Below are 14868 nucleotides of genomic sequence, written 5' to 3' on the forward strand. Positions count from 1 at the left end.
AGTGAAAGAGTGCTCTATGATCCTGAGACATTCGAGCCTGCCATACAAATTGGGATCGGCACCCCACCTCAGTACTTTTTTCTGATGTTTGATACCGGAAGCTGGATAACATGGATTCCTTCCACTGGTTGCAACCAGCAAGGTGGATGTGAATCTCCCAGACGTAAGCATCATGAGTAAAGAGTGATATACATAATATCCAGCACCATTCACCAGCATAGCAGATTTCAAGACCAAGGACTCCTCTACTTTTAAAGGCTCCAATTCCAAGTTTGATGGCAAATACGGGTCCTTGACAGCTACCGGAGACTTTTTTAGAGACGCCGTGCAAGTGGGAGGTGTCTCATTGGCAAACCAGCAACTCGCACAGGTTTACAAACAAACAGGCACCTTTGCAAAGCAAAGCAACAAAGGCGGATTTACCATTGATGGTATCTTGGGTGCTGGATTTGGTGATATAGAGCCTCCTATACCCTTTGCGTTGTATCAAGCAAAGCTCATCCCAGAGCCACGATTCTCTGTTTATACGGGTGCCCCAGGCGGTATTAGTGGCTCTGTTGTATTTGGCGCTGTACAAGACAACAAATCACTCAACATCACAAATGCCCTTGACAACCAATTGTATTGGTATGTGAATCCAAACAAGCTGAGCGTGGATGGTGATACCGTTTTATCATTCGACAAGAATGATAAATGGATGGTGGACAGCGGCACATCAACGAGTCGTCTCTCCTTCCAGATGAAGCCAAAAAATTGGTCAGCAAGCTGTTTGGAGGCGATGCTACCCTACGGGGTGTTCTTTACCATATTAGCAACTGCTCAAAGTACCTAAGCCAATCGTGGACGATTGATTTAACCCTTCCAGGTCAAGATCATGGAGCAGCATTTGACTTACAATTCACACCAGCTGATGCGTTAATCAAAATTGGTCAAAATACGTGTGTCTTTGGTTTTGGAGTCGCTGCTCAGCGATTCTTAGGCAATTCCATCTTGCAGCGTTACATCACAACGTACGACTTTGGTGATAAATCAATTGGCTTTACTCTTAAATAAACTTGTTTCTTATTTACTTTGGAAGGAACTACATATAAAGTCTTCGAAAGAATATGACTCGCTGGGTATGTCTAGTCGTTGATTCATCACATCCATCATGAAAAAAGTTGACAACGCTCTCCTTTGTCCATATCAATAAGCACTAGCTTTATTCATGCAACCCAATTATGATGACTCCAATGCTTCCAATTCTTGCCTTGCCATGTTACGAAGCAACTGCATGTCCGTTTTGCCTACAGCCGTACGAGGAAATTGATCGAGAATACGAACACCACCATCCAGTCGCATCACGGCATTCGTTATACGCTCGTTTACATAAGCAATAAGCTCCTTGGTGAATCCATCCTTGTCAGCAATCGAAGCTGGATCCTTGAGAACAACGTATGCACGAGGCACCTGATAACCGAGCTTGTCGCTATGTGCACCAACCACAATACATTCGCGGATACCACCATATGCCAACTAGGTATATCCCATAAGTACATCACCTCCATCTACCATTCCTTCCTGCTATGACGGCTACTCACACAAATGTCTTCAATGGGCTTTGGCGCACACTAGGTATAACATTGCCATGTCAGATCCACACGTCCAATACCTGTTGCTGAATTGTATACTTACATATTTGGATTCTTTTGTCAAGATCATCTCATTTTTACGTCCAATGAATAGGAATTCATCATTATCTTGCAAGATGAAAATATCCTTGGTATGGAAGAAACCATCCTTGTCAAACGCCTCTGCCGTATCCTCAGGGCATTTGTAATAGCCCTGCAAGAATAGCCGTTAGGGACATGAACGAGTGTACATCATAATGATATATACGTACATCGGCAAGTGTCGGATTCTTTGCCCAAAGCTCACCCATTTCACCTTTTTGGACCTCTAATGCATCACGTAAATCAGTATCTCGTCGATACAGCCCATATCCACTAATACCTTGTCCATGTTCATTCACCAATTTCACCGACCAGCCTTCTCGATCAGGGATTTTACCGCTTGTTTCTATCAACGTACAATTAGAAGGTTGCTCTTCCTCTTTTGGTGATTATAGCCATACCTGGAATGTTATGTTGGGGAATAAAGCCGAGTGGGACATAGGATTCGGTGGATCCGTAAAAAGTGAGCATCAAAGCCAATCCCAAGTTTTCCTTTGCCTTGAGCTTATCCTCTCGACGCACCATTTGGCCAGCTGTGGTTCCCACTTGCAAGGAGCTGACATCATATTTTTGGATGAGCTCTGGTTGATTGGCAGCCTGAACAACGTTGAAAGGTGCAAGGGAAACGGATGTGATTTGAAATTCTTGAATCTTGGAAAGCATCAACTCCAAATCATTTGAATTGAGTACATATTGTCGAATGCCGCATTGGAGGGACGCTTGGCATGCGATGGCAGATGCAAGGGCGCCATGAAATTGGCTGGTGGCAAGTGAACGAGCACGTTCGTTAGCGGTACGTGTCATGGTAGCTGCCAATTCTCGAATACGGAGCACACCCACTCGATGCCTATAATAATACAACAATTCATCATGAGAAAGTGTGAGATGGATTCGAGACAACAACTTCCTTACGAAATGTTCACAAGTTTCATTGCAGCAGTGGATCCAGAGGTACATGCGAGATAGGCGTTGGTATCAGGACTGACTTTTGGCAATGGTGTATTAGGATCATGCTTGTTGCATACATCCAACAGATTGGGGACATCAGCTTTGTTGTCGTTGTTGTTGTTCATCAACACCATGGGAAGATCAACACCGTCCTCCTTGAGAGCTGCTGTGATGGTTTGATAGGATGCAGGATGTGCAACAATCAATCTTGGCTCCGCTAGTCGAAGGATGTTGGCCATCTCATTGCTTGTCAACACCGCCGGGATAAGACATGCCCCTGCACCTGTTGATCATACACCGCACAAACCTTATCAGATATAACGCCCTTTTCCTTCTAAAACGTCTCCATCTTACCAGCAGCCATAACGCCATGTAGAGCAATAGGATATTCAATCTACGCCATCATCATTAGCTTTCATGGTATCAGCAGCAATGATCGTATGCTTACATCACTAGTCGAACAAATGGCCACTACATCGCCTTCTTTGATTCCATATTCATTGCTTCTCAAAGCAGCTGCAAATGCACGGACGTTGGTGTGAAGAGAGCTGAATGATAGGGATCGTGTTGGCTCCAAGGCATCAATGATAAGAGGCTCCGTATCGCTGAAGGGTCGTTTTTGATCAGTCTCAAAGACTTGTTCATAGATAGTGCTGGGTATCTCGTCGGCTGCCAACATCTTGAAACTGATAAAAAGAGGGAAAGAAAAGTAAAACGAAAACCCGTATGCATGGCTCAGAGTTAATGTGCGGCCTCATCTGCAACGTGCATAGAGCGCTTACCATTTTTGGAGAAGACCAGGTAAATAGAGTATCATAGAGTGGGATCACATCGCCGCTGAATTGTTTACATTGCTTGAAGACCTGCTATACATTTGCTCCTTGTCAGTTGGCTGGACATTTCCTAATGCATGTGTTGTTGTAATACCTTTTCCCCCAAGATGATAGAAGTTGTATCAGGTTTCTTTCCTCCACAGCTGATAATCAATCACCAGAAGAAGGCGAGTAAACAACAACATGTCTTATGGTCTTGTGCTCGAAGGAAGGCATTGTCAAGCAGGGTACACCCAATGTTACGGAGACTGCTGGTGGTGTCATGACCAAACGTGGCTCAGGCCGGGGAGCACAAGAAGCTAAAATTACAACAGCCCAATGTGCTTTGGAACAAGGAACGGCAATGGTTGATTGTATAAGACAGCGTAGGTAAGGGGGGCAGTGTCACAATGGGGCATCCCTATTATTATCCAAGGAATAATAAGACAAGTGGACGGCGTGTGGCAATACAATAATAACAAACCTCCTTGGATGGTATCACAAAGATGTTGATCGAATCAATGCATCCAAAACGTGACAAGAATGAGCCTTCAAGCTTCATCAATCATGGCACCAGATCAAAAGGAAGAAGAAAGAGGCATTGATTATGCTGATGATGTGCGGAGAGCAGCACAAGCGAAAATCCCTCTCAGCAACACGTCGCGGCTTGCTTGCCAGCTTGCTTCTTTCAGCACAACACCCAACAATGAGCCAAGCAACAAGAGGATCGCGTGTCGTCTTTGGTAACTGGAGACTGAATCAGCATACAATTGGATACAGCCATTAACAGCATTCGTATTACGTAGTCGGCAATATCCCATTCGAGATGACAGAGGAGCAGCTGATCGACATTTTCAAAGAAGTTGGTCCTGTTGTTTCTTTTCGGTAAGATGCAATCCTTGTTCAGCCGTCGATCGTCAATTGCAAACTGAATGAATGTGTGCATTGCTATAGATTGCTGTTCGATCGTGAGTCCAAGAGACCCAAAGGATACGGATTTTGCGAGTATTATGGTATGTGTGAGAGGATGATGGATGAGGGCAGGAGAATGAGGAGGAGGTGTATTGATGTAAAGCTATGTGACATTAGATGCTGAAACAGCAGCAAGTGCTGTAAGAAACTTGAATGATTATGATGTGGGAGGAAGACAACTTCGTGTTGATTATGCAGCGATGGATCCTCACGTGGAAAATCAGCGTGGACAAAGACAACCTGTACGTGTGTGTGAGCATCTTTATCATTGTCGATTCATTGTTCACCTATTTCTATAGCCTCGATCACATCCTCCACCTCATCCACCAGTACAACAACAACAACACATGCAACCACCCCCACCACATCCCTCACAAGCACAGCCGCCACCTCCTATGCCAACTCCCACACCAGCTGGTAGTGGTGGTACCTCAGTAGATGACATCTCCAAGGTGCTCGCATCGATGAGTTCCCAAGATTTGTTTACGCTCATGACACATATGAAGGTAAATCAGAGAGGATGATAAAGGGATGAAGGATACATATTGATTGACCGGTGGGCCATATAGCAAATGTCATTCGAACGACCACAATTCACAAGAGATTTTTTGACCAACAACCCTCAAGTTGCATATGCTTTATTCCAGGCAATGGTAATGATGAACATTGTTGATCCAAATATCATCACTGTAAGTATTCATAGCTCGCATTCCATTCTTCTATCATGAATGTTCATTGTGATCCACGTTGTTAGCGTATCATGAGCAATCCCTCCATGGGTGCTACAGGTCCTGCACCTCAACCACACAACATCCCACAGCAACCACCACAGCAAGCAACACCTACTCCACCACCACCACCACAACAACAGCCACCACCCATGATGATGCCACCACAACAGCAACCACCACCTATGGTCCCAAGCCCAGCAGCACCACAAGCACCGGCACCCATGCCAGGCATGGGTGAACCTTCAGGTAATTTTACTTTGAAATGTGATTGTGGATGGAAGCTAATCATCATATACCCCAATAGCTGATGTGAAGGAACAACAAAAAGCACTGCTCATGCAAGTAATGCAGCTCACAGATGAACAAATCAATGCACTCGCACCAGAGCATCGTGATCAGATTAGGCAATTGGTAAGTGTGTTCATCCTTGTGAATCATCCTATTCATTGTTATCCTCACATTGTCTATCATAGAAAGCACAATTGGTCATGTCGCAACCACCCCAATGAATATGATAGCTTTGTATTATGGTTGATAAAAAGATCGGTTCATTTTGTTTGTTTGTCTCTGCACACCAACTGTCAAGTAGTAGTGATGATATCGTTTGTTGCAAGTTTAACTTTGAAGAGTTCAATGTTTATTCCGGGATCCAGCTCAGTGGAAAAAAAGTGATTGACACACGCGCGGGCTATTTCATTTGATATTCACGGCTTTTTTTTCCCTTCCCATTTAACATTCTAAAATATGCTTTATCGCGGCCATCCATTACGTACACGCAGCAGATCACAAAAGAATGCTAGCACAAAATTGAATTTGATCGTTATGGGTCAAACTAGTAGTGGCAAAACAGCGTTTGTACGGACAATGTGTGAATATCTCAAACATGCAGTGATCCAAGGAACCTTTAAAGAATCAACACCCATGGTGCTAAAGGATCCACTTGCACCTACGGAAGCGACCTATAGCGTATCCATGGAGATTGAACAAGAGGATGACGATGAACGCATTTCCCTTACCATCACTGATACACCTGGCATCTCTTGTAATTTATCATTGCTTGAAAACCAGCTACGTTATCTTTGCATGTACATTGATCATCAATACGAGCGTACATTGCTCGAGGTAAATGCCACAAAACATGGGTCATACTTGATGTATTCATCCCTACTATGCATCCAGGAAACCAAAATCAAGAGAACGGCTCATGCCATGGATACGCATATACATGCATGCTTGTTTTTTGTCGATGGTGACAAGTTGAGACAATCGGGACGCCTAAGTGATGTGGATCGGTACATGATGCGCATGTTAGCGTCACGTGTGAATGTGATCCCCGTGGTTGGCAAGGGCGATACGATGACTGCACCAGAACGGCAACGATTGAAAACATGTTGTCGCAATGACATCTTTGACGTGTTTCAACTTCCGGTATATGGATACGAAGAAATGGCTATGTCTGATGACGATGATCAAGAGGAGCAAGAATCGGTGCAATCCAACAACAGCAATGATAGTAGTACACCATCATCGCCAACTTCCGAAAAACGAGGATCAGGGTCATTTACGCTTGATGGTATCTTGGACATGTTGGAAGCATGCGTCGAACAAGATGACGATGATGAAGAAGCCTATTGCATGAAGGAATACTTGAAGCTGCTTCCATTTACAGTGATCGGATTTGAACAAGATCCAGACTCGGGTCGACCTTTGTCACAGCAAAAGAAAAAACAAAAGCGATCCAAAAAGAAAAAGCAGCAAAGAGTGGATAGGCCATTCCTTGGTCGATATTATCCATGGGGCGTGGTGGATTGCTGTAATCCTGAATACAGTGATTTCGTGCAGCTGGTAACCATGTTGCTTTCTTCTCATCGTGACATGTTGCGTTCTGAAACATTTGAACGATTCTACGAGCGGTATCGAATTGGGCGGCTAATGAAGACAAGCGTGGATAAGACCATGGCTTTAGAAAGTACAACAATGAAACATAATCAAGTACTCTAGTAATAATCTGTATTAGAAAATTACATACGTATAATACATACTTTAATAATATAGTCATCCTGCTTATAATAGTAGCATTTCAAAAGAATACGTATAATGTGGTAGTAATGGATGATGGAATGGATCAAGAAACATCTTTATGTATAGAATGATCAGTGGATTGCAGTAACAAGATTTATGCATAGGAATTAAACAAGGGATCAGGTACAACAACATTATCCGGAAATGACAGGCTTAGGTGCTGCACGTGTGCATGAACAGGCTACACAAGAGTGACCTATTTTGGTATCACAACTCCGGTTGTGCTTCCGTGGTGCCTAGCACCATCACTACTTATCTCCTCTCTCTTTTCCGCCACACACACACACATAGACTCCCACTCTTTCTCTTTCTCTCTCTTTCACACACAACACATGGATCCAAGAAGTGGCTCAAGGGCACGACGTAGTGGAAGAAGACCTCATCGTTCCTCTATCAATACAACGGCCGTATACGACTATGCGTTACGATGTGCTATTCGTGCCTTCAAGGAACAGTCTTCTGGTTTGGAGGCGCCTCAACAACAACTGCAACAGCCTTCGCCGTCATCCCTCAAAGGAGACCGCCATTCCCTTCATTTGAGCAGCATGCTCGACTCATTGACTGAAAAGTTTGACAAGGACAACAACACCACCGATCGCCTCACGCGTGACATTGTCAGTGGGCTCATGAATCGGCTGAATGAAATCCGTAAAGGGAGAGACACGAGTCGACTATTGCATCAGGACGCTTGCTTTCGTGAAGTCGTTTCCCAGTTCCATAACAAGTGGTATTTGCACCGACTACGACCGAGTGGTACTATCAACGACTTGGTGGTATCGTTCTTGAAGATTAGCCAGGCCGAGATAGCCAAAGAGAATGGAGGGCAGCCCAATACACAGCAACTGAATCGGTTCATGGCGCGGTTTGCCGAGTTGTTGATCTCGACTTTGAAGGAAGATGCTGCATCATCATCCGTTACACCAGAACTCATGGAGCGGCTCAACGGATTTGTCGCACCCACCGTCAAACGTACAAAGAGTCACTATCAACATCAACGTCCCACTAGAAGAACACCCTCAGCTACTCCACCACCACTACCACCTCTACCAGGAAGTAATAATCAACCTATCGATATGGCTGCCTTGGAACGGTTTCCCATGGTCATGATGGTACAAAGTTTATTTGGCGTAAGCGATCATGAACATCGTCGTAAGCTTCGTGAACTTCAATCTATTTGCACTGACTCGGTAAATTATACTTGGAATGGAGATACGGGAAATAAGCATAGGGCTTTCACTCATGTTACACACATATAGGCTTTCTTGGTCGATCTCAAAAAGTGTCTTTACCATATTCAAACGGGTCAACCGTTCCCTGGTCGACGTGAAGATTATCCAAATCAACAAGCTTATGAACGATGGAAGACGCGTGAAGTCCAACAGCTGAGCGAGTTGATCAAGACCTTGATGTTACTCAACCCTGGTTTGAATCAAGAGGAAACAGCTGATGCTACAGGTGCACGATCGAATGATCCCACAGTAAGTTATTAACAAAGGAAAGTTGAGTATATATGGATACGTGTTCCCCTAACATGGATTGTGGTTGTAGTGTGCCTTTACTTTTATCCCCAATTTTCCACGAGCTTATTTCCGCAAGTTGATGGAGATGTGCATTGACTATGATATGAACGTGATTTCTGAAAGCGAGCGTGCCAAAACAAGTGTCTTGTCATTGCAATCGGATGAATTATTACGTGAATGTTGGCGTACTTGGCGTTTATCAGCCCCTTATCGTGCCGTCATGTACCTGGATTTTGTCACTGAACGATTCGAAGCAAAAAAGCTGGATATTGAGGATATCAAGGATGCATTCCGATCGTTGGATAAAGCTGTCAAAGAAAGCAATCCAAAGAGCTGGGCTACAAATGATGTAAGTGTGTACATGGAATGATCATTTTTTTCTCTTCGATGCTAACCATGGCTCTCTATGTAGATGGATAGCATGATTAGTGCATATGAAGAATTGGATCGTGCTATTTTGTTGGATTTGGAAGAGGCAATCTGTAACTACTGGAGAGTCAAGTAAGTGGTTGCTTTGGATGAGAATAGGTGTATGGGTGCTGATGGCTATTGCTTTTTAGGGCTGAATGGGTGGATGACCTTGTGTCTATTCTCGATAAGATCTATGACAACCCGTATTATCGTCACATGCATCCTGATCCAACTTTGGCAATAGCCAATCTGGAAGAACCATTACAGGTAAAGTGCAAAGAGAGGTGTATACAGCATTAGCTTATTGTGTATCATAGATTGCAGCAGTGACTAAACGATGGGCAGCATTGCAAGCAGCTTCAAAAGATGATACCAAGGACAGCCTAACCAACTTGCTTACGCTTGCTGAAAAATTGAACAAGGAGCTGGTACACGTATGCATGCACAACTTTAGATCATCCATCAAAGGGTAGGTATATGACGGCGGCGAATTGTGGGGAAGATTGTGGGTAATGGTAACTCACAAGGGTCCAAAGTGTGCTAGACGTGCCAAGTGTAGTCATGTCAAAAATTATGCCAATCTTTACCCTGGAGATGGATGATTGGGCAACGTATTCCCCGGATTCCAAGAATGCACCTGTCGACGTTGCTATGGAGTTGTATGAAAAAGTACTCAGTCTCAAACGCTTGTATGATCAACGTGGACCAAAGTAAGTATCTTGCTGTAAATCTTCCTATAGGTATCTTAACCTATGTCGATTCAATAGAGAGAAGATTGCATCTTTCAAGGTCGAGGCATGGTTTTTGCAACATGTTAAAAGATGGCTCGAGGCTTCCACTGAATCTGCCCCCAAATGTGTTGAAAATGCTCTCAAGCAAGAAGAGGTATCGTATCGCATTCTCGATTCGTATATATATAGACGCCTTATGCTTTATGTCATGTTTAGTTCAAGCCTGTCAGTGAATCAAGTCTACATTCATTTTCCGTGGATGATCTTTTCAGGCTGTTCAACGACTATGTAGACTTTGTATTGCGATTACAATGGCCTAACGAGGTACAATACTGCCGATTCCTCACATCGTTATCCAAGGTAAAGTTGACGTGTGCTTTATAAATTACATTAATGCTAATGAAAGATGATCTTAGGTGATTGCCAATGCCTTGGAGCAATATACCAATGAGATTGAAGGTTTCATCCTCGCAGAATTTGATCTTTTGCCCGGGGGTCGTCCTCAACGCTCGTCATCGTCATCCTTGCTACACAAAGCGAAGCGTCTTACAGGAAGCAATACCTCTTCAACGAACCAAGTATCATCCCGTGATATCACTCCAGAGGTAAGATCTTTGTTCACCAAGGAGATAAAACAAAAACACTCATTCTCTATAATTAGCTATGTATTATGCTCAATGATATTGAAGCTGCAAGAGGCCATTTGGATCAATTATACCAGCACATGAACGTGGATGCCGTTGCCGAACGCATGCGTGAATTGAATCATAAACCAGCGCCTATGGTGGAACCACAGACCAACTTTTTATACTCGATTCGCATTTTACGTGGTGAGAATCTCCGTGGCCTTGACAGCAACGGCTTGAGTGATCCATATGTGTCATTGTACATGAACCAAAAGGAGATTGCAAGGACGTACACGCATTACAAGACATTGGATCCTCGATGGGATCAAAGCTTTGATATTTGCTTGACCGAACGCACAGCTGATGTATTGGCATTGGTCTATGATGAAGATATGATTGGATCGGATCAAGAATGTGGTCAAGTGGTCTTCCGCTTGTCACCTGATATCTACAGCGACTACCAAAGCCATGAATTGACTCTTCCATTGGTACCACAAGGCAACCTGTACATGCGCATTAGCTTGGTGGGAGAAAAGGATGATATTCAATTCTGGTTTGTAAAGTCATTCCGTACACTGAAACGAGCCGAAAATGATGGTGCCTCGTTGATTGCAGAGCAGGTATGGTTGTATTGGAGAAATGGAACTAGGCCACTGACGTGGTACCTTTTTCTCTTAGATGGGACATATCATGCGTCAATGCTTGTCACGCAAGGTGGTGGATAAGTTATTGAAGCGCGAAAAGGGCTTCTTTTCATCATTCAGCAGCCGTAGCAGCCAACATATCGAGCCCACTTTACAAGAGTGTGAGGATGCTATTGGACCCTTGCTCGATTATCTCGAAAAGAATCTCAAGATCCTCAATGATCACCTATCGGAGACCAACATGAAGTTGGTGATCACCAAGATTTGGAATCAAGTCCTAAAGACGATCGAAAACTTGATGCGACCCGTGGATAATGAACCCGTATTGGATGATTATGAGGAACATGTGGTTGTAAAATGGCTCGAGGTACGTTTTTTATTTTGAGAGCATAAAGAATCGTCATTAACTTTTATCACTAGCTCCTTAAAATCTTATTCAACGGTGGTGAGGATGGTGATGCTGTACCATTGGACAAGTTGGAAAACATGCAATACCAAAGGTTGGTTACCCACGTCGGCCAACAACGCGATTCTCGAGATCAGCGTGATTCCAAGATCTTTATGTAAATTAGAGTCTGAATTGATTTGTATACATTTTCGCTATGCTTTTATTGCTGTTTTGCAAAAGCAACTATTAAAAAACTATTTATTCTTCATCTTCATCATCATCGTCTGGTCCTGCCATATCAATATCGGGTATGTCAAATGATCCCTCATCCTCCTCCTCATCATCATCTTTATCGTTGATTGTTGTAAAAGCCGTCGTTGGGGTGGCTGAATCTTGACGATCGATGGTCATGGTAAATGAGTTTTCAGTTGGTTGCCGTGAAAGCATCTCCGTATCTTTTGAATCCATCGACGTCGTCGTTGTTACCGTTTCAATCACTTGCGCTTCCTCTATCACATCCGACATGGCACGAGCCATGGATTCGCTTGGCTCAAGTATGTCTTTTTGAATAGGCTCTGTATCTGTGGCGACCATGGTAGGAACGATGGGTGCGATCGATGATGCTGGTGATGATGATGGTTGTCTTGGTGGCGATTTGGGACGTTGTACAGGGATCTCCTTTGTGGCTGGTGATGCCATTGGTGGCGTTGGTGATGATGATGGCGAGAGATCTCGAGTCATTTCAAAATCATTTTGCTTTACAACTTCCTCAACAACCTCGGTTTGAATGGCAGGTGCAGCAGGTGCAGATACAGCACGTTGAATAGGTGGTAGTCGTGTATGTACGCACAAGTCGCAAATAGCAAGACCTCGTTTGCAAATCGCTCGTAGCTAATCAATCACATGTCTTAGTACAAAATAATGATGCATATCATTCGAGTAGTCTTACCTCATGTGTCTCTGCATTGACGCCAGCGGTGAAAATACGTACTGCATAAGGTAATATGCTAGCTTGTGCTGGATTGGGATTCATAACGGAGGCTATAACGTAACCATAAAGCTTTCCTTTGATGATGGTCGTCTCGGCATTCGAAGGTTGCAAGAGCCTTGAAATGATTGCTGTATCCAATGCTCTCCTTTGAGCTTCACCCATTGCATGACCATAGCACACCATTAATTGCTCAGCCGCATCAAGAGCTGCCAGTTGCACATCACTAGGCACCGATTGTGCTTCCTCTCCATCAATAACTGCACCCGTTTGTTGATCTGCTGCCCTCTTTTTACCAGCCTAGAATAACAGCATAAGCACATTATCCCAAAAAGAAAATGTAAAAGCCTACCTTGACATTGGATATAATGCTGACAGGTTTACGTTCTGGGATCTTCAAGTCATCGCATACACATTGGACAGCCGCTTTTGAAATGTTGGCAGCAAATGCATGGCCATATTGTTCAAGGCACAATGAAAGCAATTCATACACAGAAATTCTCAGGGACCTGTTTCAAAGAATGAGTGAGCCTCATTGTCTATCCCTCTATTCGAACCCAATACTCACCGCTTGTTTTTGCTCTCGCTCAATAACCGGAGTAAAATACTCGATAAAAGCTTTCCATATTGTGTCATACCAGCATCCGCACTAATAGCCTATGGGTGAATACCTTTTCTCGATCCGCAAACATGCATGTTCTTACCAATAAAGCAAGCTTGATAACACCTTGTTTGTGCTGAGATAAAGTGCCGGTAAAAGACCCATGAGACAAGTATGCTCATCCTTTGGCTTGAATTCACGCATCTATAATCACAATGAGATTCTCTGAAAACCAATGACACGCATCTATGGTCTTACCGCGCACCCTGGAAAGACATTGTATACACGGCAAACGAGCTGAATAATACGAGCGAATGGAACAGCAACCGCCGACTCGGTCTTGGTACTAGATAAAAGATCATTCATTTAGCCATAATGAACATGATCCCAAACACAATCTACTCACGTAAGACAAGCTGATACGACATTCATCAAGGTCTGTACACGTTGCAAAAGAACAGGGAATGACATTGTGTAATCAACCGACAAGGGGAAAAGCTGATATGCAGGAGTTCTGCTGAATGAAGCCGAGTCCTCTATAGATACCAATTTGTCAGCCTTTGATTGATACCATGATATCCTCCCTATTACCTTCGTCAATTGTATCGAAAAGTCTATCGAGTGCTTGATGGGCTGTGTCAACCAATTTCAAGAGCATCTCATTCCATTGGGTAGCAATGTTGGCTTTGCCGCCTGATCGTGTTGATGCCACCAAATATTGACCAACGAGTTCGGAATCAATGTGGATCCTGCCTTCGAGATAAGGAATGATGCATGATTTGGCGACTTTATCAATCACGTGGCGAGTCGTAGAAGGGAATAATTCCATGTCGATTGTCAAGGCATTCAAAGCAGTGGTCTATTTCCCCATCATTAACATCCAATATCCTTGTATATACCAATGCAATAAACTCACCTGGAATTGATGATCAGGACGACTTGCAAGAGTAACCAACAATTGATGGAAGCGAGACAAGTTTTTGTTTGTGACATCGGTCAACAGGTCAGGCTTGCCAACGGACTTGGTGAATATCAACGAAAGTGTCTTGATTACAATATCATGCACGGTAGGTTGTTCTGGACGCTGTGGTACAATTAGAGTCTATGATACATGCAAGGAAAGGAAAGCGAAAAAACTTACCGCTAAAAAGCCCAAGCACTGAGCACACCATGTTTGAGCGTTGGCCGTATAGAGCGAAGACGACTGCTCACAAGTAAGCTTGACAAGGCTGATAGCTGCCCATCGTGCCAAAGGTTGACGTGATTGCAAGAGTGCATTGAGTCTCACGGTCCATTTTCGTTTGACAGCTCCCAGATCGTCGTGATCGTCTTTTTGTTGATCGTTCAACAAGTCGTTGTTGATAATCGTCTCGGTGATAAAAGGGACGTTGACATGGACACTGGATTCGTCTGACAAGTAGTCTGATAAAAGCCGATTCAACTGTAGAGCTGCCATGGCGAGATTGGAGGTGAAGAAAACGCGCGGGATCAAAGGACGTGTTCGGCTTGGTCTTGCTCGCCTTTCCAAAATGCAATGCTTGCAAACAGTCCCACCACCAGAGCACATCCCCTCCCCATTTAGGAAATCACATTTTCATTGTCACTCAGTGGCTACACAAACATACAACATGATACTGCTCAAAGGGATTCATCATCCTCGGCATTATTGTTGTCATCTAAATGTGTCATTATATAATAAAGA

At 43.8% G+C, this 14868-nt stretch overlaps 6 protein-coding genes across 6 annotated transcripts; 4 read left to right on the top strand and 2 right to left on the bottom strand.

The window, feature by feature from the left end:
• Positions 1-84: 84 nt before the first annotated feature.
• O0I10_003418 (uncharacterized protein) lies at positions 85-1053 on the top strand (the record flags this gene model as incomplete). The annotated part of the gene is made up of 3 exons (XM_058483489.1): positions 85-163; positions 222-756; positions 813-1053. 3 exons carry the CDS (start codon positions 85-87, stop codon positions 1051-1053), a joined length of 855 nt encoding a protein of 284 aa, XP_058345688.1.
• A 165-nt stretch (positions 1054-1218) lies between these two features.
• On the bottom strand, positions 1219-3339 carry O0I10_003419 (uncharacterized protein; the record flags this gene model as incomplete). The annotated part of the gene is made up of 9 exons (XM_058483490.1): positions 1219-1515; positions 1581-1610; positions 1675-1824; positions 1883-1938; positions 1993-2058; positions 2114-2559; positions 2625-2943; positions 3015-3054; positions 3109-3339. The coding sequence occupies 9 exons, from the start codon at positions 3337-3339 to the stop codon at positions 1219-1221; spliced, it is 1635 nt and encodes a 544-aa protein (XP_058345689.1).
• An 839-nt stretch (positions 3340-4178) lies between these two features.
• On the top strand, positions 4179-5684 carry O0I10_003420 (uncharacterized protein; the record flags this gene model as incomplete). Its single annotated transcript, XM_058483491.1, has 9 exons — positions 4179-4215; positions 4279-4357; positions 4427-4485; positions 4562-4686; positions 4744-4950; positions 5014-5133; positions 5199-5421; positions 5480-5586; positions 5649-5684. 9 exons carry the CDS (start codon positions 4179-4181, stop codon positions 5682-5684), a joined length of 993 nt encoding a protein of 330 aa, XP_058345690.1.
• Positions 5685-5919: 235 nt separating this feature from the next.
• On the top strand, positions 5920-7176 carry O0I10_003421 (uncharacterized protein; the record flags this gene model as incomplete). The annotated part of the gene is made up of 2 exons (XM_058483492.1): positions 5920-6297; positions 6355-7176. 2 exons carry the CDS (start codon positions 5920-5922, stop codon positions 7174-7176), a joined length of 1200 nt encoding a protein of 399 aa, XP_058345691.1.
• Positions 7177-7589: 413 nt separating this feature from the next.
• On the top strand, positions 7590-11756 carry O0I10_003422 (uncharacterized protein; the record flags this gene model as incomplete). The annotated part of the gene is made up of 13 exons (XM_058483493.1): positions 7590-8444; positions 8514-8735; positions 8806-9126; positions 9190-9278; positions 9338-9455; positions 9506-9657; positions 9725-9898; positions 9956-10073; positions 10136-10279; positions 10336-10524; positions 10581-11165; positions 11224-11556; positions 11610-11756. 13 exons carry the CDS (start codon positions 7590-7592, stop codon positions 11754-11756), a joined length of 3447 nt encoding a protein of 1148 aa, XP_058345692.1.
• Positions 11757-11835: 79 nt separating this feature from the next.
• Positions 11836-14622, bottom strand: O0I10_003423 (uncharacterized protein; the record flags this gene model as incomplete). The annotated part of the gene is made up of 10 exons (XM_058483494.1): positions 11836-12468; positions 12527-12865; positions 12918-13074; positions 13134-13214; positions 13270-13370; positions 13425-13512; positions 13573-13702; positions 13758-14025; positions 14083-14250; positions 14308-14622. The coding sequence occupies 10 exons, from the start codon at positions 14620-14622 to the stop codon at positions 11836-11838; spliced, it is 2280 nt and encodes a 759-aa protein (XP_058345693.1).
• Between the last annotated feature and the right edge of the window lie 246 nt (positions 14623-14868).

The sequence above is a fragment of the Lichtheimia ornata genome, assembly GCF_029851405.1.
Source record: "Lichtheimia ornata isolate CBS 291.66 chromosome Unknown scaffold00011, whole genome shotgun sequence".
Taxonomy (NCBI): Eukaryota; Fungi; Mucoromycota; class Mucoromycetes; order Mucorales; family Lichtheimiaceae; genus Lichtheimia; species Lichtheimia ornata.